The sequence below is a fragment of the Sardina pilchardus genome, chromosome 22 (assembly GCF_963854185.1).
Source record: "Sardina pilchardus chromosome 22, fSarPil1.1, whole genome shotgun sequence".
Lineage (NCBI taxonomy): Eukaryota > Metazoa > Chordata > Actinopteri > Clupeiformes > Clupeidae > Sardina > Sardina pilchardus.
The window spans coordinates 17820660-17843283 of NC_085015.1; the positions used below are offsets into that span (position 1 = coordinate 17820660).

Below are 22624 nucleotides of genomic sequence, written 5' to 3' on the forward strand. Positions count from 1 at the left end.
ACCCAGGTTGGAGTCCGACCTAAGTCATTTCCCAATCCCACCCCCATCTCTCCCTTTCACTTACTGTCCATCTCTTCACTGTTTTAGAAAGGCCAAAAAGCCATTTTCCTAGATTTTGTCTGATTTGACACAGAATGACCCAATCTGGGGTTAAGCCCTGCAGGCCATTGTTGCCTGCGTCAGCTTCACCGGTGCCTACAGTAGGTTAACCCCCACCCCAGTTATAGTAAAAAGACTGTGCACATCCCAGGTAAAGGTGCAGAACAAAAATGATTCGTGAAAAAAAGAAAAAGTTTGCACACTTTAAATCCCTCTTTGTGGTTTATTTTCTTTTGGCACAGAATAGAATTACGTTTCGACCATGTGGTCTTCTTCCAACCCTCACCCCACCCTGCCTCTCCCAAGAAGCCAGGGGCCACACCCCCCGGAGAGACACCAGTCACTGACGTTTAACTCATGTAACCCCAGTCTGTCTCCTGGTGACGGAGCGATGGCAGAGGTCTCCCCCATCAACCCATACTACTTGAGCGCGCAGTTCAAATGTGATGTGTAAATTCACCTGAGGAAGGTTGAAACGTTGTGAATGTGAATAAATGTTGCATGCGTAATGGACAGTATGCAGGATTCTCTCTTTTAAGTATTAGAGGTCTCCCCCTGACCCTGGATGTTGTCCAGCCCCCAACTCCTACACCTCCTCCTCAGCCACAGCTCAAAGCTGCCTCTTCAGCTGGCCCTTTGAAGGCTTCTCAGTGTTCTGCCCCTGTCGTGCCCATGTCCCAACTCTTGCAGCAAAACTACCACTTAAATATCAGATCTATTTCAAACAAATCATTCTAATTAATGATCTGATTTGCACACAAAACCTTGATTTTTTACTTTTAACTGAGACATGGTTAGATCAAGCAAACAGTGCGGCTACTCTCATCAAATCAGCCAATCACAGTGAATGAGACAAGCTTCAAGGAAAAATCATGGTCCAAGAATTACTGGCAAGTAAATATGGGCTGCAAAGTTTGCGTCAGTGAACAGTTCAAATGGACTCTGTTTGTAGTTTTTTCAACATCATGATAAATCTGTAGTTCTGTACCTTTGAGAGAAATAACTTCAATACCGAAAACAACAGTCTATACTGTATATGGCAAAATAGTTCAAATAACCACTGTAGAAAGTGTTCAATGAACAAGAACATGAGACAATGGGTCTTGGCATGTTCAAAAATAATATTTTGAAATGTAGGCCCTAATGGTCTTACATATATTATATTTAAGACTTTTAAGGCCTACTTAAGGCCTACATTTCAAAATATTATGTTTAGATGTTTGCCAGAAACCCTAACAAGTCTAATTAGTTCTTTCTATCCTGAACTAACATCTTGAACTTAGACCCGTGCGGAGGGATGTACAGACACAGACACAGAACAGCAGAATAACTGGCCACTTTATTAAAGCCTTGGGAGTGCAGAGTGGGAGAGCAGTTCATGAGTTGGAGTTTGGAGAGAGAGAGAGGATGTTGGAAAGAGGAGTTCATGAGTTGGAGTTTGGAAAGAGAGAGAGGATGTTGGAAAGAGGAGTTCATGAGTTGGAGTTTGGAAAGAGAGAGAGGATGTTGGAAAGAGGAGTTCATGAGTTGGAGTTTGGAAAGAGAGAGAGGATGTGGAGGAGAGCAGTTCATGAGTTGGAGTTTGGAAAGAGAGAGAGGATGTTGGAAAGAGGAGTTCATGAGTTGGAGTTTGGAAAGAGAGAGAGGATGTGGAGGAGAGGAGTTCATGAGTTGGGAGTTTGGAAAGAGAGCGAGAGTTCATGAGTTTGGAAAGAGAGAGAAGAAGATGCGAGCTCTGCATGGCAGCATCGTGATTCGTGGGTATCCATGGTGACATGAGTGTAAGCTCTGTGGTGTTTGCCGCCCCTCATCGCGGGCTTTTTGAGAAGTGGCCATGTTGCAGGGGGGAATGATGCTAGGGATCTACATCCATGCATCTCTAGTCACAGTAATCTGAGTCTGGTGAGTCTGGGAATGACAGAAGAGAGGGTTTGTGCCAAAGGATGTTTTTTTTTCTCACAAAATAATTCACTGTCAGTATACAAGTATGCGCCCTCACTAAGAGTACAACTGTAGATTTGTGTGTGTTCAGTTAACTCACACAGTTAAGTGCTCAAATTAATTCTAATCCGTATTACGTTTACAAAGGGTGGAATCGTGACAGGTGATCTCTTGTAAATGACACATCTAGGGCTGAGAAGCAAAGGGTATACATACATATACATATCACCTGAAAGCTCTTGATCAGCTCTTTCTAACTGACAAAATTATAGAAGTAAAATATTTATAAATATAAAGTTATTGAACAAAAACCAAAGGTCTTTAACTGTGAACAAATCCAGTAGAAGTTAGATTTGTTTTGGCTCTCCTGTAAAGTTGGTGAAATGTCACTTATGCCCCTTTGCTTCTCAGCCCTCGACATACTGTACAACCAGAGACCCTAGATACATGAGCTGCATTACTGAGATGCTTCATTGGGATCTACAGTATGAAACAGTAACTGCACCCGGACATTTCAATACTCATTAGGTCTAGACCATAGACAACATAGGCTATAAACATGTGGTAGTTAAAGTCTTTAGCTTGAAAACTTTTTGAGATAATGACATCTGAACTTTGCTGCAGATTTAGATGAGGGCGCCAATGTGCCAAAAATCAGAAGGGGGGTACCATGTTAAAAAAAAAATTTCTCTGGATGTATAAGGTATACCAATCTAATATTTTGGCTAAGTTAGTTTAAATGGTTACTCTTTAGATGGTAAAAGTTTGAAGAAAATCTGAGATGGTCAAGCAGAAATTTTCTCTAAAATCTGTTGAATTGAGGTGGAATGACCCAAATGATCCATCATTGGTAATTGAGCAAAGAGAAAAAGAAAACATCTGATAAGTATTTTTTTATAAATGTTACTGAAGTGAAGAGGAAGCAGACTGAGCCCACCAGTTGTCTCCTTGCAGTTTTTAAGGGAGTAGCCTGATGTCACCCCCTTCAGCTTGGTCACTCGAGATGGTTCCCCAGAATCTGTGTGCTTGAGGTAACAGTAGAAACGCCTGGGCAGATAGGGACAAAAATCAGATATCGTTACAAATCTTACAGACCTTGAAAACAAAGCAATATGAATTTCTCTAGCATGTACCCGTAATTTCCCGTCTATTAGCCGCGGCTCATACACTGATTTTGCAAAATTTCTTCAGCTACAGTATGAGGTTAATACATGGGGGCAGTTAATATAGCATTAATATGCTTTGTTTTCTTTTATCTTGAATAAAACGCTGACCTGCGGCTTATACACAATGTGGCTAATACACAGGAGATTACTGTATATTTGTGGTGGATGTTTGTGTACAGTGGTCGTGGTGTGATGGCTTATAAGGCACCTGCTGTCCCTGGTCCAGTCAGGCCTGAGAAAGCTAAAGAACTGGCAGGAGGGATGCTGGCTGCAGGCCCGTTGGCAGTGGAGCTCATCAGTGGAGATGATCTGCAGCACATCGCTGCCAGGGAAGTCCACATCCACCTTTAAGTCTGGAAAACATTCTACACACACACACACACACACACACACACACACACACACACACACACACACACACAAACACACACACAAGTGCAGTAATATTATGAAAACCATATGACAATAACCACATTTGGTGGACTTTTGTGTTATTGCCACCACTAGTCAGAGACAGAGCTCTGGCCAAGGGTGTAGCTTAGGGACTCTATAGCGCCACCTAGCACGTTGTCTGTTGTGGTTGACATATACGTTCACAAAATTGAACCAAATTAGGTATGCTTGTGTGTTATTGCTATCGCTACTCAGAGACAGACCTCTGGCCTAGGGTGTGGCTTAGGGACTCTATAGCGCCACCTAGTGCGTTACATGTTGTGGTTGACATATACATTCACAAAATTGAACCAAATTAGGTAGGCTTGTGTGTTATTGCTGCCGCTAGTCAGAGACAGAGCTTAGGTACTCTATAGCGCCACCTACTGCGTTGTCTTTTGTGGCTGACACATACTTTCAAGAAAATTAACCTAATTTGGTGGGTATGTATGTTATTGCTACCGCTAGTCAGGGACAGAGCTCTGGCCTAGGGTGTGGCTTAGGGACCCTATAGCGCCACTTAGCACGTTGTCTATTATGGTTGACACACACATTCACAACAAACCAAATTTGGTGGGCATGTGTGCTATTGCTACCGCTAGCTCTGTTCTAGGGTGTGGCTTAGTTAGATTAAAAAATGTCACGGATCGCGGACCGCAGGTGCGAGGGCCTGCCCTCGCCGCTTGCGGCTATATTTATTATTATTTTTATTATTATTATTATTATTAGAGAACATATGAACAAATGATGCATCATTGGTAATTGAGTAAAGAGAAAAAGAAAACATCTGATAAGTATTTTTTTATAAATGTTACTGAAGTGAAGAGGAAGCAGACTGAGCCCACCAGTTGTCTCCTTGACGTTTTTAAGGGAGTAGCCTGATGTCACCCCCTTCAGCTTGGTCACTCGAGATGGTTTCCCAGAATCTGTGTGCTTGAGGTAACAGTAGAAACGCCTGGGCAGATAGGGACAAAAATCAGATATCGTTACAAATCTTACAGACTTTGAAAACAAAGCAATATGAATTTCTCTAGCATGTACCCGTAATTTCCCGACTATTAGCCGCGGCTCATACACTGATTTTGCAAAATTTCTTCAGCTACAGTATTCGGTTAATACATGGGAGCAGTTAATATAGCATTAATATGCTTTGTTTTCTTTTATCTTGAATAAAACGCTGACCTGCGGCTTATACACAATGTGGCTAATACACAGGAGATTACTGTATATTTGTGGTGGATGTTTGTGTACTACAGTGGTCGTGGTGTGATGGCTTATAAGGCACCTGCTGTCCCTGGTCCAGTCAGGCCTGAGAAAGCTAAAGAACTGGCAGGAGTGATGCTGGCTGCAGGCCCGTTGGCAGTGGAGCTCATCAGTGGAGATGATCTGCAGCACATCGCTGCCAGGGAAGTCCACATCCACCTTTAAGTCCGGAAAACATTCTACACACACACAAACACACACACACAAACACACACACAAGTGCACTAATATTATGAAAACCATATGAAAATAACCAAATTTGGTGGACTTTTGTGTTATTGCCACCACTAGTCAGAGACAGAGCTCTGGCCTAGGGTGTGGCTTAGGGACTATATAGCGCCACCTAGCACGTTGTCTTTTGTGGTTGACATATACGTTCACAAAATTGAACCAAATTAGGTATGCTTGGGTGTTATTGCTGCCGCTAGTCAGAGACAGAGCTCTGGCCTAGGGTGTAGCTTAGGGACTCAATAGCGCTACCTAGTGCATTGTCTGTTGTGGTTGACATATACATTCACAAAACAATGAACCACATTTGTTGGGCTTGTGTGTTATTGCTATCGCTACTCAGAGACAGACCTCTGGCCTAGGGTGTGGCTTAGGGACTCTATAGCGCCACCTAGTGCGTTACATGTTGTGGTTGACATATACATTCACAAAATTGAACCAAATTAGGTAGGCTGGTGTGTTATTGCTGCCGCTAGTCAGAGACAGAGCTTAGGTACTCTATAGCGCCACCTACTGCATTGTCTTTTGTGGCTGACACATACTTTCAAGAAAATTAACCTAATTTGGTGGGTATGTATGTTATTGCTACCGCTAGTCAGGGACAGAGCTCTGGCCTAGGGTGTGGCTCAGGGACCCTATAGCGCCACTTAGCACGTTGTCTATTATGGTTGACACACACATTCACAACAATGAACCAAATTTGGTGGACATGTGTGCTATTGCTACCGCTAGCTCTGGCCTAGAGTGTGGCTTAGTTAGATTAAAAAATGTCACGGGTCGCGGACCGCAGGTGCGAGGGCCTGCCCTCGCCGCTTGCGGCTATATTAATTATTATTTTTTTTATTATTATTATTATTAGAGAACATATGAACAAATGATGCATCATTGGTAATTGAGCAAAGAGAAAAAGAAAACATCTGATAAGTATTTTTTTATAAATGTTACTGAAGTTGAGAGGAAGCAGGCTGAGCCCACCAGTTGTCTCCTTGCCGTTTTTAAGGGAGTAGCCTGATGTCACCCCCTTCAGCTTGGTCACTCGAGATGGTTTCCCAGAATCTGTGTGCTTGAGGTAACAGTAGAAACGCCTGGGCAGATAGGGACAAAAATCAGATATCGTTACAAATCTTACAGACTTTGAAAACAAAGCAATATGAATTTCTCTAGCATGTACCCGTAATTTCCCGACTATTAGCCGCGGCTCATACGCTGATTTTGCAAAATTTCTTCAGCTACAGTATGAGGTTAATACATGGGGGCAGTTAATATAGCATTAATATGCTTTGTTTTCTTTTATCTTGAATAAAACTCTGACCTGCAGCTTATACACAATGTGGCTAATACACAGGAAATTGCTGTATATTTGTGGTGGATGTTTGTGTACTACAGTGGTCGTGGTGTGATGGCTTATAAGGCACCTGCTGTCCCTGGTCCAGTCAGGCCTGAGAAAGCTAAAGAACTGGCAGGAGGGATGCTGGCTGCAGGCCCGTTGGCAGTGGAGCTCATTAGTGGAGATGATCTGCAGCACATCGCTGCCAGGGAAGTCCACATCCACCTTTAAGTCCGGAAAACATTCTACACACACACACACACACACACACACACACACACACACACACACACACACACAAGTGCAGTAATATTATGAAAACCATATGACAATAACCACATTTGGTGGACTTTTGTGTTATTGCCACCACTAGTCAGAGACAGAGCTCTGGCCAAGGGTGTAGCTTAGGGACTCTATAGCGCCACCTAGCACGTTGTCTGTTGTGGTTGACATATACGTTCACAAAATTGAACCAAATTAGGTATGCTTGTGTGTTATTGCTATCGCTACTCAGAGACAGACCTCTGGCCTAGGGTGTGGCTTAGGGACTCTATAGCGCCACCTAGTGCGTTACCTGTTGTGGTTGACATATACATTCACAAAATTGAACCAAATTAGGTAGGCTTGTGTGTTATTGCTGCCGCTAGTCAGAGACAGAGCTTAGGTACTCTATAGCGCCACCTACTGCGTTGTCTTTTGTGGCTGACACATACTTTCAAGAAAATTAACCTAATTTGGTGGGTATGTATGTTATTGCTACCGCTAGTCAGGGACAGAGCTCTGGCCTAGGGTGTGGCTTAGGGACCCTATAGCGCCACTTAGCACGTTGTCTATTATGGTTGACACACACATTCACAACAATGAACCAAATTTGGTGGACATGTGTGCTATTGCTACCGCTAGCTCTGGCCTAGGGTGTGGCTTAGTTAGATTAAAAAATGTCACGGGTCGCGGACCGCAGGTGCGAGGGCCTGCCCTCGCCGCTTGCGGCTATATTAATTATTATTTTTTTTATTATTATTATTATTAGAGAACATATGAACAAATGATGCATCATTGGTAATTGAGCAAAGAGAAAAAGAAAACATCTGATAAGTATTTTTTTATAAATGTTACTGAAGTGAAGAGGAAGCAGGCTGAGCCCACCAGTTGTCTCCTTGCTGTTTTTAAGGGAGTAGCCTGATGTCACCCCCTTCAGCTTGGTCACTCGAGATGGTTTCCCAGAATCTGTGTGCTTGAGGTAACAGTAGAAACGCCTGGGCAGATAGGGACAAAAATCAGATATCGTTACAAATCTTACAGACTTTGAAAACAAAGCAATATGAATTTCTCTAGCATGTACCCGTAATTTCCCGACTATTAGCCGCGGCTCATACGCTGATTTTGCAAAATTTCTTCAGCTACAGTATGAGGTTAATACATGGGGGCAGTTAATATAGCATTAATATGCTTTGTTTTCTTTTATCTTGAATAAAACTCTGACCTGCAGCTTATACACAATGTGGCTAATACACAGGAAATTGCTGTATATTTGTGGTGGATGTTTGTGTACTACAGTGGTCGTGGTGTGATGGCTTATAAGGCACCTGCTGTCCCTGGTCCAGTCAGGCCTGAGAAAGCTAAAGAACTGGCAGGAGGGATGCTGGCTGCAGGCCCGTTGGCAGTGGAGCTCATTAGTGGAGATGATCTGCAGCACATCGCTGCCAGGGAAGTCCACATCCACCTTTAAGTCCGGAAAACATTCTACACACACACACACACACACACACACACACACACACACACACACACACACACACAAGTGCAGTAATATTATGAAAACCATATGACAATAACCACATTTGGTGGACTTTTGTGTTATTGCCACCACTAGTCAGAGACAGAGCTCTGGCCAAGGGTGTGGCTTAGGGACTCTATAGCGCCACCTAGTGCGTTACCTGTTGTGGTTGACATATACATTCACAAAATTGAACCAAATTAGGTAGGCTTGTGTGTTATTGCTGCCGCTAGTCAGAGACAGAGCTTAGGTACTCTATAGCGCCACCTACTGCGTTGTCTTTTGTGGCTGACACATACTTTCAAGAAAATTAACCTAATTTGGTGGGTATGTATGTTATTGCTACCGCTAGTCAGGGACAGAGCTCTGGCCTAGGGTGTGGCTTAGGGACCCTATAGCGCCACTTAGCACGTTGTCTATTATGGTTGACACACACATTCACAACAAACCAAATTTGGTGGGCATGTGTGCTATTGCTACCGCTAGCTCTGGCCTAGGGTGTGGCTTAGTTAGATTAAAAAATGTCACGGATCGCGGACCGCAGGTGCGAGGGCCTGCCCTCGCCGCTTGCGGCTATATTTCTTATTATTTTTATTATTATTATTAATATTAGAGAACATATGGACAAATGATGCATCATTGGTAATTGAGTAAAGAGAAAAAGAAAACATCTGATAAGTATTTTTTTATAAATGTTACTGAAGTGAAGAGGAAGCAGACTGAGCCCACCAGTTGTCTCCTTGCAGTTTTTAAGGGAGTAGCCTGATGTCACCCCCTTCAGCTTGGTCACTCGAGATGGTTTCCCAGAATCTGTGTGCTTGAGGTAACAGTAGAAACGCCTGGGCAGATAGGGACAAAAATCAGATATCGTTACAAATCTTACAGACTTTGAAAACAAAGCAATATGAATTTCTCTAGCATGTACCCGTAATTTCCCGACTATTAGCCGCGGCTCATACACTGATTTTGCAAAATTTCTTCAGCTACAGTATGAGGTTAATACATGGGGGCAGTTAATATAGCATTAATATGCTTTGTTTTCTTTTATCTTGAATAAAACGCTGACCTGCGGCTTATACACAATGTGGCTAATACACAGGAGATTACTGTATATTTGTGGTGGATGTTTGTGTACTACAGTGGTCGTGGTGTGATGGCTTATAAGGCACCTGCTGTCCCTGGTCCAGTCAGGCCTGAGAAAGCTAAAGAACTGGCAGGAGGGATGCTGGCTGCAGGCCCGTTGGCAGTGGAGCTCATCAGCGGAGATGATCTGCAGCACATCGCTGCCAGGGAAGTCCACATCCACCTTTAGGTCCGGAAAACATTCTACACACACACACACACACACACACACACACAAACACACACACAAGTGCAGTAATATTATGAAAACCATATGACAATAACCACATTTGGTGGACTTTTGTGTTATTGCCACCACTAGTCAGAGACAGAGCTCTGGCCTAGGGTGTAGCTTAGGGACTCTATAGCGCCACCTAGCACGTTGTCTGTTGTGGTTGACATATACGTTCACAAAATTGAACCAAATTAGGTATGCTTGTGTGTTATTGCTATCGCTACTCAGGGACAGACCTCTGGCCTAGGGTGTGGCTTAGGGACTCTATAGCGCCACCTAGTGCGTTACCTGTTGTGGTTGACATATACATTCACAAAACAATGAACCACATTTGTTGGGCTTGTGTGTTATTGTTATCGCTACTCAGAGACAGACCTCTGGCCTAGGGTGTGGCTTAGGGACTCTATAGCGCCACCTAGGGCGTTACATGTTGTGGTTGACATATACATTCACAAAATTGAACCACATTAGGTAGGCTTGTGTGTTATTGCTTCCGCTAGTCAGAGACAGAGCTTAGGTACTCTATAGCGCCACCTACTGCGTTGTCTGTTGTGGCTGACACATACTTTCAAGAAAATTAAGCTAATTTGGTGGGTATGTATGTTATTGCTACCGCTAGTCAGGGACAGAGCTCTGGCCTAGGGTGTGGCTTAGGGACCCTATAGCGCCACCTAGCACATTGTCTATTAGGGTGACACACACAGTCACAACAATGAAACAAATTTGGTGGGCATGTGTGCTATTGCTACCACTAGCTCTGGCCTAGGGTGTGGCTTAGTTAGATTAAAAAATGTCACGGGTCGCGGACCGCAGGTATGAGGGCCTGCCCTCTCCGCTTGCGGCTATATTTATTATGATAATTATTATTATTATTATTATTAGTGAATGTTGCAGGCTATAGGCTAGGTCAGGAGACCGCGCATCAGGCTACTGAATGAGACAGCCTACCCGTGGGTCCTGCATCAGTGTGTTATCAAAAGACTGTATGGTTTTCGGCAAGTTTGATACAATCGATCAAGAAGGCTTTATTTCTTGTGTATCTTACTGAATTGTGTTCATGTAAATTAAATTCATACACTGTCAATGGGAAAGTATTATATTAGTCTACATTGCAGCCGTCTTGATAGTTAAGAGCTATGTTTAATTAGAAGCGAAGGTTGGCGGCTATGGTAGGCTGTCACGAGACCACGCAGGCAACTGAGCGAGACCGAATGTAGCAGTGGCCAGCCAGTGCATAATGCAGTGATGGAAGGCTATGAATTAACAATGTCAGCCTACAGTATTTCAGACAAGGCGAGCAAGACATTTGCTTGCAGTTTGAGGCTTTGAGGCTGCACGTTGCATGTTTTGCCCCCCCCCCCCCCAAACCGGTGACCGAATCAATTAACCCGGTAGGCCACCCAAAAACCGTTCGGTTGAACCGGTTCGCTTCACTGAGCCGGTTTCCCCATCACTAGTTGTAGGCTATATGTTCAAAATATGCCGGCCGTTTTGCGAATTCCGTACCCAACCTTTAAGTGTCAACTGTCCTATTGATGAATGTTGTTGTGTGTGGTTGCCAGATAGCAAAATAGTTTCCCCCTTGGGGAAAGTGCAATCTATCTATCTATCTTGTTCGTTTAGTTGTTGTTCTGTGTAGCTGGACTGAGGTCAGGGAGTTATAGGCTAATCGGTATGGGAGTGTACCTTTGTTCCCGGGTCCTATGCTCCCCACTTTGTATGGAACCGGGGAATATACAGTAGAACCCTTTTTTATTTTAAAAAGGTTCTTATGGGCTGTGGGGTTTAGCAGATGGGAAACCAACTTCATAAACTCTGTTAATTGAGACTGCAGGGACCTGTATGTAAATTCGGTATTTTCTCATTTCATATCAGTAGTTTATATATCAATATGACATTAATGTAATATGATTTTATATTGTATATCATTATATAGGCTACACAGCATGTAATATTCAGTATTCAACTCAGTTTAAATATTATAATCCTGTACCAAATTAATGCAATTTCTACTTTTTCTTCAGGCCCCAATTTTGTCTACAATACTGAGTGAATTAATGATGCCAGATATTTGTTGTGTCCACAGCAGATAGATAGATAGATAGATAGATAGATACTTTATTGATCCCCAAGGGGAAATTCAAGCATAGGAACATGCATAAATTGAGGATGAAATTAGGTACACAAATGATAGCAGCCAAGAACAGCAAGTGGGGCTGAAGAGAGAACATTTCAAAGGCCTTTGGGTCGTTTTGTGTCGCCAGCAAAGAGTTCAGGTAATAACGCATAACTAAAAATAGAACAGAGATCTCATTAGCCAAGGGCTGTTTTCGATGTAGCATTTGCGAAAGCCATGGCAAAATATAGCCTACATGAATGACAGACGAGTCCAACCTGTTTTCCAACAACAACCACCTATTGTCGGTAATTTCAAGCGGAGAGACAGGCACAGTTGGACTAATTCTCCCCGGCTGCTACGTTAACTTCGCGAGAACAGTTGCCGCAAGCCAACGTTAGCAGCGCTAACAGCGGGCTACGCTACAGATAGGAATCGCTAATAGGCTCTTACCATCGTTAGGCCCACAGGGCAGACTCGTTACAATGTACACGAACATTGAAGTTCAGTCGTGAAAATGTCATACATTAGTAAACTTGCTAGTCTGGCCAGCAGCACCACCGCCATATCTCTGGGCTGCACAACCAAAACAAACCTATGTGTCACTACTAATTCCTTCCGTCCAACTCAGCGCAATATTGGTGATTGGTTCCTAGGTCTTCACTTTCTCCCAGGCCATTGCCGTCCAGATTTCAAATTCTTACTGGACACATTTATGAGAGCTGAGCACCAAATATGTTGTGAAAGAAATAGTGCAGGCTAGAATCAATATTTGATTTCCCATCTTGGATATACGGACAGTGATGTTCAATAGCCTAAGTAAAGGTGGTTATGTGAAGTGAGCAGATGCATTAAAATCCTACACCATTTTGATACAAAAGGATTTCTACCATATTTTGGAGCTAAAATCCTATAGGAATATTTCTATTGGAATCCAATTGAATTTTTTGATAAGGCAGTTTCAATTATATAGAGCGCCAAAACATGCCCCCGACCATGACTGAGTGGCACTAGCAGTGCCCTGGCCAGGACTAAGGGCACAGGCACTACCGAGCGCTGGGGCAATTAGAGCCCTAGCTGGTCCCCCTGTTTGCCCCCGTACCCCCAGGGGGCAGGGCAGGCTGTGGGGAGGTCAAAGGGCATCTACAGATCTTAACTCGTCTGGTTTCCACCCGGACTGTCCAGCTCTCAGGCCCCGGCCTGTCTGTGCGATGTGCTCTCAGCTGGTGGGGAGAACAGCACAAAGCCATGCTGCTGAAGCCATGCTGCTAAAGCCCTACTGCTGTTCCCTTCAGACAACAACACAAACCATGCTGCTGTTCAGTTCAGACATGCTGCTGTTCAGTTCAGACATGCTGCTGTTCACTTCAGACATGCTGCTGTTCAGTTCAGACATGCTGCTGTTCAGTTCAGACATGCTGCTGTTCAGTTCAGACAACAGCACAAGACATGCTGCTAAAGCCATGCTGCTGTTCACTTCAGACATGCTGCTGTTCAGTTCAGACAACAACATACATCCATGCTGCTGTTCACTTAAGACATGCTGCTGTTCACTTAAGACATGCTGCTGTTCACTTCAGACATGCTGCTGTTCACTTAAGACATGCTGCTGTTCACTTAAGACATGCTGCTGTTCACTTCAGACATGCTGCTGTTCACTTCAGCCATGCTGCTGTTCAGTTCAGACAACAACACAAACCATGCTGCTGTTCACTTCAGACATGCTGCTGTTCCCTTCAGACATGCTGCTGTTCAGTTCAGACATACTGCTGTTCACTTCAGACATGCTGCTGTTCACTTCAGACCTAAAGCCATGCTGCTGTTCACTTCAGACATGCTGCTGTTCACTTCAGACATAAAGCCATGCTGCTGTTCACTTCAGACATGCTGCTGTTCACTTCAGACATGCTGCTGTTCACTTCAGACCTAAAGCCATGCTGCTGTTCACTTCAGACATAAAGCCATGCTGCTGTTCACTTCAGACATGCTGCTGTTCACTTCAGACCTAAAGCCATGCTGCTGTTCACTTCAGACATGCTGCTGTTCAGTTCAGACATGCTGCTGTTCAGTTCAGACATGCTGCTCTTCAGTTCAGACATGCTGCTCTTCACTTCAGACAACAGCACAAAGCTGCTGTTCAGTTCAGACCTTCGCTGCGTTTACAGCACATTACTTAGAGACTAAGCTCTATTTTGATCAATAATCTGTATATCGGCTTCTGTATATTGGTTTAATTAGCCAATCAGGTTGATTTATATTGGCGAGGTAGACAGAGTCTTGATTCTCAGCTCGAAACACCTACTGAGAGAAGTTCACCATCACACATTCTACCACCCTCTGATCGATGTAATTTATGAGGTCAAAGGTCAGGCAGCCTGATCTAAAAGTTGAGAGAGGAACACGACCTGCCATTCTTCTTCAGGTTACTATGGCTGCCATGTCAGTTTGACACTTCTTCTCTATGGGTGGCTCTCAAACTCTCTCCTCCAGGCTCGTTCCCTCTGATCTTCTTCCCTCTAATCTTCTTCTATATGGGTGGCTCTCAAACTCTCTCCTCGATCCTCGAGGCTCGTTCCCTCTGATCTATAACTAACACTGGATAGACTATCCCATTGTTGCCGCCCCATCATTCTTTATCTAGATCAGTGAGGACGAGGATCGAGGATGGAAGGGAGGGTGTATAAAAGGCCAAATGAGAGGCACCCTATACTGTATGTTGACTCATCTCCTGTAGGTGTGGAGGAACGTAAAGGGACAGACAGGCACAAGGTCATGTTAATAAAAGTCTGGCTGATATCTGAGATCAAGTCAAGTGAAATTTATTATCCCAGGGGGAGATTAAGTTGCAGCCAGGTATCAAGAAACACGCAACCAATGAAACAACACACAAGTTAATAAATAGCAATGGAGAGCATTACAGCACAGATAGACAGGGAGCGGTACATGGAATAAAACACAGTGCAAGATCACCCCACAGAGAGGCCAAGATGAGCAATACTCCAAACGTCCAGTGTGCAAGAAAAGCAGGAAGTGCAATAGTGACCTCAGTGGGCAAATTGAGCATGTTCATGGCAGTGCACATGAGGGAGAGTTGGGGACGTTCAGTCCTATGGGTGTGAACGCTGTACCCACTAGCTTGGGGATGTTTAATCCTGTGGGTGGGAACGCTGTACCCTCTAGCTGAGGGAGAGTTGGGGACGTTCAGTCCTGTGGGTGGGAACGCTGTACCCTCTAGCTGAGGGAGAGTTGGGAACGTTCAGTCCTGTTGGTGGGAACGCTGTACCCTCTAGCTTGGGGACGTTCAGTCCTGTGGGTGGGAGTTCTGTACCTTCTAGCTTGGGGACGTTCAGTCCTGTTGGTGGGAACGCTGTACCCTCTAGCTTGGGGACGTTTAGTCCTGTGGGTGGGAACGCTGTACCCTCTAGCTGAGGGAGAGTTGGGAACGTTCAGTCCTGTGGGTGGGAGTTCTGTACCTTCTAGCTTTGGGATGTTTAGTCCTGTGGGTGGGAACGCTGTACCTTCTAGCTGAGGGAGAGTACCATAAGAGTACCATAAGAGAACCATATGAGAACCATAAGTCACGGACTGATTCAGCCCCATGACCTTGCCAGCAACACTGACCAACTTGTTTGGCTCAGCAAGATTAAGGTCGCTAAGCTATACAAGAACAGAAAAACACAGGACTAACACAGTAACATTTATAAAACAATGTCATAATTTTTGTGCACACATTAAACATGTTTATAGTCGCAAAAAAATCCGGACAAACTTGTTTGAAATCGAAAGTTGACAGACGTGGGAGGGAACTTCTCCCTTTGGCAGCTTGGCCCAATTAGCCTGGTAATACCTAACTACAAGAGAGTCAGTCTAACTTCAGTAGCTTGGCCCAATTAGCCTGGTAATACCTAACTACAAGAGAGTCAGTCTAACTCCCGTAGCTCCACTGGCAAACATACACTTCTGGGTGGAGGGGCAAAGTTGGACTTGAAATCACACATGATAATTCCGTTGTGTTAAGACAGCCAATATAGATCCCATAAAATCACACATGATAATTGGTGATAACCCTCTTCACACCTGGAGGAGCTGTGTGTTTATGCAGGAATGTGAATTCAGAATTCATTTGGTCACATCTATCGCCAGTGGCAGTTCACACATGCCTGAGTGTATGGTGCGTGTTGTGTGTGGTATAAATATTATATATTATGTATATGCTTTTCTGTACATTCGATTCAACTCTGCTTCGTCTGTCATTTGAGAGCAAATGACAGACGAAGCACTACTCTCTAATAAAGGTCATGCGACCCCTTTTGTCACGAGTTATTAGGGTATCCTGCCAGAGGCAGTCATATCAGGAGTATCCTGTAAGGGGCATAATTATGGAGTTATTAGGGTATCCTGCCAGAGGCAGTCATATCAGGAGTATCCTGTACGGAGCATAATTATGGAGTTATTAGGGTATCCTGCCAGAGGCAGTCATATCAGGAGTATCCTGTAAGGGGCATAATTATGGAGTTATTAGGGTATCCTGCCAGAGGCAGTCATATCAGGAGTATCCTGTAAGGAGCATAATTATGGCAAGAGAATGCTGAATGTATATGTATTGTATTGGCCAATTATCTTATTTTCTTGACTAGTCACATGACGTAGCATGAGGATCACATGCTATGGCCAGGAAGTATCCGTGATGTATGAGGAGTTCTGGAAAAGACAATTGTGTGCAAAAAGGACTTGGCTGATTTTCTTTCAGCTCTTGCTGGTCTTTACTGGTGTAGCTGGTTAGGCCACCAGGTGGACATGCTGGCGTGACCATCTGAGGAAAGTGGTCATGGACCAGCCTGTCATGTGGGATACAGCTGGTGTAAGATGGTTATGCTGGTGATCAGCCTGCCAAGCTTGACATTGTTGGTGTAAGATGGTCAAGCTGGTTTTGTTAGAATGACCAGCTGACATGGCCAGCTAAACCAGCAATGTAGACCAGCAACACCAATTTAAATGACCAGCTTGAGGTGGTACAACAATCTAAATCAGCTGAATTACCATTGTAAGCTGGTGTGTCTGTGGTGTGTGTGTGTGTGTGTGTGTGTGTGTGTGTGTGTGTGTGTGTTGGACATGTGGAGGCATCTTCAGAGCTCATAATGAGAAAGAGTTTATTTCCATCAGCTCCTGCAGGCCAGCAGTTCATCAGAGTGTGTGTGTGTGTGTGTGTGTGTGTGTGTGCGTGCAGGCGAGCAGTTCATCAGAGCAGCTAAGACATCAGAGTGTGTGTGTGTGTGTGTGTGTGTGTGTGTGTGTGTGTGTGTGTGTGTGTGCAGGCGAGCAGTTCATCAGAGCAGCTTAAGACATCAGAGAACCCTAGAACCCTAGAACACAAGAGTTAACCCCAAACGAGTCCTAGAACCCCAAACCTAACGTTATAGCATCTTAAGACATCAGAGAACCCCAGAACCCTAGAACCCCAAACGTAACGCTCCATTATAGCATCTTAAGACATCAGAGTGGAGAGAGAGCTAGAACACCATACGCCTGACAAATAGTAATGATGATGAAAGATCAAGGGTTGTGTGTGTGTGTGTGTGTGTGTGTGTGTGTGTGTGTGTTCAGCACTCTATCTGGGACTGCAGTTGTCTGCGCAGGGTGAGTGTGTGAGTGTGTGTGTGTGTGTGTGTGTGTGTGTGTGTGTGTGTGTGTGTGTTCAGCACTCTATCTGGGACTGCAGTTGTCTGCGCAGGGTGTGTGTGTGTGTGTGTGTGTGTGTGTGTGTTCAGCACTCTATCTGGGACTGCAGTTGCCTGCGCAGGGTGTGAGTGTGTGTGTGTGTGTGTGTGTGTGTGTGTGTGTGTGTGTGTGTGTGTGTTCAGCACTCTATCTGAGACTGCAGTTGCCTGCGCAGGGTGTGTGTGTGTGTGTGTGTGTGTGTGTGTGTGTGTGTGTGTGTGTGTGTGTGTGTGTTCAGCACTCTATCTGGGACTGCAGTTGCCTGCGCAGGGTGTGTGTGTGTGTGTGTGTGTGTGTGTGTGTGTGTGTGTTCAGCACTCTATCTGGGACTGGAGTTGCCTGCGCAGGGTGAGTGTGTGAGTGTGCGTGTGTGTGTGCGTGTGTGTGTATGTGTGTGTGTGTGTGTGTGTGTGTTCAGCACTCTATCTGGGACTGCAGTTGCCTGCGTAGGGTGTGTGTGTGTGTGTGTTCAGCACTCTATCTGGGACTGCAGTTGCCTGCGCAGGGTGAGGGTGTGTGTGTGTGTGTGTGTGTTCAGCACTCTATCTGGGACTGCAGTTGCCTGCGCAGGGTGTGTGTGTGTGTGTGTGTGTGTGTTCAGCACTCTATCTGGGACTGCAGTTGCCTGCGCAGGGTGTGTGTGTGTGTGTGTGTGTGTGTGTGTTCAGCACTCTATCTGGGACTGCAGTTGCCTGCGCAGGGTGTGTGTGTGTGTGTGTGTGTGTGTGTGTGTGTGTTCAGCACTCTATCTGGGACTGCAGTTGCCTGCGCAGGGTGAGGGTGCGTCGGTGCAGCTGCTGCATCTGCTGCATGCGGTCTCGTTGGCGCGCCAGGTTCTGGGGCATCGGGTAGCGCTGCAGGCCGCACAGGAAGCGGTAGGGCACGCGCACGTGGCACGCCGTCGCCCGGCAACGCGCCTGCGGCATGGGCGGCAGCAGCAGCCAGCGCTTGCGGCGGGCGCAGTAGCGGTAGGCCTCGCGCCGGTACTGCTTGTCCACGTCGTCGCTGTTCTTCCAGCCGCCGATCACAAACACGTCGTCGTCTAGGTAACAGATGGCGGCGCCCTCGATGCCCGTGACCTCGGGCGGCAGGCTCTCCAGCAGGTCGTCGTGGGAACGGGCGAGGTCGCCGCCGCCGCCCTTGAGCCGCGCCTCCTCGTCGCTGACGCCGCGGTAGCTCCTCGGGCAGCAGGACGCCGTGTGGTAGAAGTTGCTGGACGCCACGGCGTTCTGGAACGCGCAGTAGTTGTCGACGAGCGGCAGCGCGTCCACCTCCGTCCACTGCCGGCTGTCGGTGTCGTAGCGCGTGGTGACGGTCTTCAGGCCGTCCTCGTGGTCGGTGTCGACGGGCGTGCGCGCGGTCACGTAGACGTAGCGGTCCTCCACGCTGACCGCCTTGACGTCGCGCAGGATGCGCGGCGCCGACTCCAGGCTCAGCCAGCGGTCCAGCTCCGGCTCGTACACACTCACGTCCTTGAAGCCCGGGCTGAAGTTGCCATGGCCACCGATGCTGTACAGCGCGTCGCGCACGCACGTCAGCCCGAAGCTGTGCTTACGCGTGGGGAGACTACTCACCTGCCAAGCACACACACACACGTACGCACGCACACACACACACACACACACAATATCAGAACACATTCATTTGTCACAGACACAGTAAATTAATATGTCTGCTTTATGTAGATTTGTGGTCATAAGTTTACAAACACATGCTAAAGTTGACTAAAGAAATTAAGGTTCTTCCTTACTCGTTTCAGACCTGAAACACACACACACGTCACACACACACACACACACACACACCTGTTCCCAGATGTTCCTGGCGGGGCTGTAGCGTTCCACCGTCTTGGCGAATCCCGGCTCCATGGAGCCCGCTACGTAGACGTGCGTTGCCGTGGCAGCCAGGGCGTGTCCGTCCAGGTGGTTGTGTATGTGCGGCAGGTTGACCCAGCGGTCCTCCGCCACAAAGTAGCCCACGCACTCGCTCAGGTAGTCCCCGCCCTCCGAGACTCCGCCCACCACCATGATGACGTCCATGTTCTGGCCCAGGCGCGGCTGGCATGCGGGCAGGAGCAGCGAGGGCTCCGGCTCGGCGCCGGCGGCCATCTTGGGGCTCTCGCCCTGCAGCGCGTGCGTCTCCACCGCGGCCACCAGCAGCTGCAGGCAGGGGGCGCTGTTGGCCACCAGGCTCTCGTGCCGCAGCGTGCGCGCCAGGAAGCTCGGCCGCATCAGAGGAAGCCGCAGCAGCGTCAGCAGCTCCAGGAAGTAGCGGCCACGTTCGGCCTCGTCCCTGCGCACCCAGCGCACCAGCGCCTCGAACAGCACCTCCTCCGTCTCCACGGTGACCTCTGCGTCCGCCAGCCAGTCGCGCACCAGGTGGAAGGGCAGCGTCAGGAACTCCTCGTCTAGCGCCACCTGTTGGAAGTGCCGGCGGATGAGATCCGCGGCGCGTAGCGCCAAGCGCTCCAGACTGTACATGTGGGCCAAGCTGTGCACCGCCACACAGTTCCCCAGGCTCAGCTTACGCCGCAGGAACTCACCACAGAACTCCTTCAGATGGACCAGCAGGAACCTACACACACACACACACACACACACACACACACACACACACACACACACACACACACACACACACACACACACACACACACACACACACACACACACACACACACACACACACACACACAAAAGCTCAGCTTACGCCACAGGAACTCACCACAGAACTCCTTCAGATGGACCAGCAGGAACCTACACACACACACACACACACACAAAGCTCAGCTTACGCCACAGGAACTCACCATAAAACTCCCTCAGATGGACCGGCAGCAACCTCACACACACACACACACACACAAGCTCCCATCCAGTTACTGACCAAGGAGATATCTCAGCTTTTGACTAAGACCGTTAACATGGACTTGAGTAAACTGCTTCACTGCCACATGAGTTTTGCTGCCGGAATGTGTGAAAAACATAGACATCACAACAAAGGCTAAAAAGTGATCTAATAATCTAATCTTGAGCAAACTGTATTTGCTTAAAAGTATGATCTAAGACACTTAAGAAAAGATATGCCACTTTCAAGTCAAGTGACACTATGGCAAAATCCCAGGTTCATATTACAATTGTTGGACCAAATAAACTACAACTTGGTGCAAGCCCACGCCATGTTTTGTGTGAGCCTTTGGATTCCTAAACAGTCTCTGTTAGCAAACTCTTCTCCAGTTTCCCCCCTGATATCCTGATATCCTATAGTCAGGCTTCCCCCCTGATATCCTGATACAGTAGGCCTAGGTTTCCCCCCTGATATCCCCACATAAGGTGACGTCCACCATCTTTCCACCTGGCGTTTGGACATAAATGACTGTCAGTTGATTTACTTAAAGTTTACTAAAATAAGCAACAACAACGCCTCAAGTGAGTAATGAGGTAGGAGGGAGACGTAGCCTATCTTAACAGTGATACATAACACATAACTTGATAAGTGGGATGTCACACATTTCAAACTCTATCCTCCCCAATCACTCAACTCCCCACAGCAAACTATTGACACTTGACAGTAGAAAGCAGTTCCGGGAGTGCGGCGCGTTTCAGACCCTTCCGCGTTCACGCGTCAAGCCAGTCTCGTGAGTGACATCGTGTAGCCTCACCTGTCCGCGAGCTCCAGCACTTCATGGACATTAGCAGTGCTCACGCGGATCTCTCCCGTGTACATGAACTGAATGACGCTCTCTACCGTGTCCTGGTCCGGTCCCGTTTCCGAGCTCCACTCCTTCATCTCCACGCGCCCCGACTCGGATTCTGAGTACTGGCCACCGAGCAGCGGGGAGAAGTAGTCGGTGGCCGCCGACAGCACGGAGCGATGCGCCATCAGCTCAAAGCAGGTGTCGCTTTCTCCACGCATCGTCCCGCTACTGAAGGCTAAAGTCACGTCACAGAAAAGCCCGTGCTTCCGCTGCTCGTTCTGGCGGCGCGAGAGCTCCGAGCAGTGGCTCGAGGAGGTGAATTCCTCGGCCTCCTCGGAGTCTCCGTCCGCGCTCAGGCCGCTGGGCGTCACGCTTCCTCCTGCATTGCTGCCGCTCCTGCCCGCGTCCTCCGAGTTCGGTGCGGCCGCTGCCATGTCGCCCTCGGTGGGTTTGGTCCGCAGAAGCCGCGACAGACGCGTCCTGTTGAGCAGACTCACGCACGAACACACAAACATAAACACGGCCAGGCGCACGCATGCGCAAACGCGGCGAGGTGATGGTAGTGACGTCACAATGTGCGCTACTAGTCTGTAGTTTTAGTTTATGGTCAGTTTGAACCATAGATATATGTTATGGTTATGGTTATGGTTATGGTTATGGTTATTTAGCAGACGCCTTTGTCCAAAGCGACATACAAATAAATAACAATACAAATTAAATAACAGTGAACAATTACAAAAAGGGGGAATAGCAATTATCAATAAAACAATCAATTAAGCACTACCCTAATGAGAAATAAAACAATGAAATGAGAATAGCAATCAAATAAGTCACTCCGTTAATTATAAAATAACAACAACAACTATAGCATGGTATGGCTAAATTTAAGGACAATAGCAGAATAAATGTCAAATTCTAACAATGGACAAATTATAACAAAACAATACTATTATACAAACCATAACACATAACAAACGCTCAAAAGACTAAGTGCATATTAAACAAATATGCCTTAAGACCCCTTTTGAAAGATCCAAAACTGTTGCTGGAACGGAGAGCACTGGGCAACTCATTCCACCAACACGGAACCACTGAAGAATAGGATCTACAGTTTGACCTAGCATGAATGGTTTGTCGGCATAACAGACGCTCCTCAGAAGATCGCAATGGGCGGTTGGGAATGTACATCTTGATCAAAGAACTGAAGTAACTAGGAGCAGATCCAGTCAGTGTCCTATAGGCCAGAGTGAGAGATTTAAATTTAATTCTGGCTACTATAGGGAGCCAGTGGAGAGTAACTATATGTCAATATATATCTATGAGTTTGAGCCCTAACCCTTATCAGCCCCGGCACTTCTGACTTACTGTATATGGACACCACAGAACTTATATTATTCCTCACCCATAATAATGAAATGTAATATGCTAAGCAATATTAACATTATAAGTGAGTTCTGAACATAGACACACAACGCTATAAGATAATAGGTGCAAGGTGAACAG

At 46.4% G+C, this 22624-nt stretch overlaps 2 protein-coding genes across 3 annotated transcripts; both read right to left on the bottom strand.

The window, feature by feature from the left end:
• Positions 1-1419: 1419 nt before the first annotated feature.
• On the bottom strand, positions 1420-12302 carry LOC134069827 (coagulation factor XI-like). 2 transcript variants are annotated; one of them, XM_062525938.1, is made up of 12 exons: positions 12160-12302; positions 9403-9559; positions 8963-9072; positions 8043-8199; positions 7603-7712; positions 6545-6701; positions 6120-6214; positions 4924-5080; positions 4484-4593; positions 3415-3571; positions 2978-3087; positions 1420-2007 (listed from the first exon to the last, which is right to left on the bottom strand). In XM_062525938.1, exons 1-12 carry the CDS (start codon positions 12203-12205, stop codon positions 1979-1981), a joined length of 1395 nt encoding a protein of 464 aa, XP_062381922.1. In that variant the 5' UTR covers positions 12206-12302; the 3' UTR covers positions 1420-1978. The 2 variants fall into 2 exon arrangements, with proteins under 2 accessions (XP_062381922.1, XP_062381921.1); XM_062525937.1 differs by having other exon boundaries at positions 1420-3087.
• Positions 12303-14509: 2207 nt separating this feature from the next.
• LOC134069826 (kelch-like protein 11) lies at positions 14510-21653 on the bottom strand. The gene is made up of 3 exons (XM_062525936.1): positions 21086-21653; positions 19230-19998; positions 14510-18998 (listed from the first exon to the last, which is right to left on the bottom strand). The coding sequence occupies exons 1-3, from the start codon at positions 21634-21636 to the stop codon at positions 18162-18164; spliced, it is 2157 nt and encodes a 718-aa protein (XP_062381920.1). The 5' UTR covers positions 21637-21653; the 3' UTR covers positions 14510-18161.
• Positions 21654-22624: the final 971 nt, after the last annotated feature.

Bases quoted from the DNA above. Each gene is read 5' to 3' on its own strand.
- LOC134069827 (XM_062525937.1), bottom strand. From the start codon at position 12,205: ATGTTCGTGTACATTGTAACGAGTCTGCCCTGTGGGCCTAACGATG. The intron at 9,560-12,159 runs GTAAGAGCCTAT...GTGTGTGTGTAG, and splicing joins GCCCTGTGGGCCTAACGATG to AATGTTTTCCGGACCTAAAG. The intron at 9,073-9,402 runs GTGCCTTATAAG...CTATCTGCCCAG, and splicing joins GACTGGACCAGGGACAGCAG to GCGTTTCTACTGTTACCTCA.
- LOC134069826 (XM_062525936.1), bottom strand. From the start codon at position 21,636: ATGTTTGTGTGTTCGTGCGTGAGTCTGCTCAACAGGACGCGTCTGTCG. The intron at 19,999-21,085 runs GTGAGGCTACAC...GTGTGTGTGTAG, and splicing joins GTGCTGGAGCTCGCGGACAG to GTTCCTGCTGGTCCATCTGA. The intron at 18,999-19,229 runs GTGTGTGTGTGT...TGTGCTTGGCAG, and splicing joins CCAGGAACATCTGGGAACAG to GTGAGTAGTCTCCCCACGCG.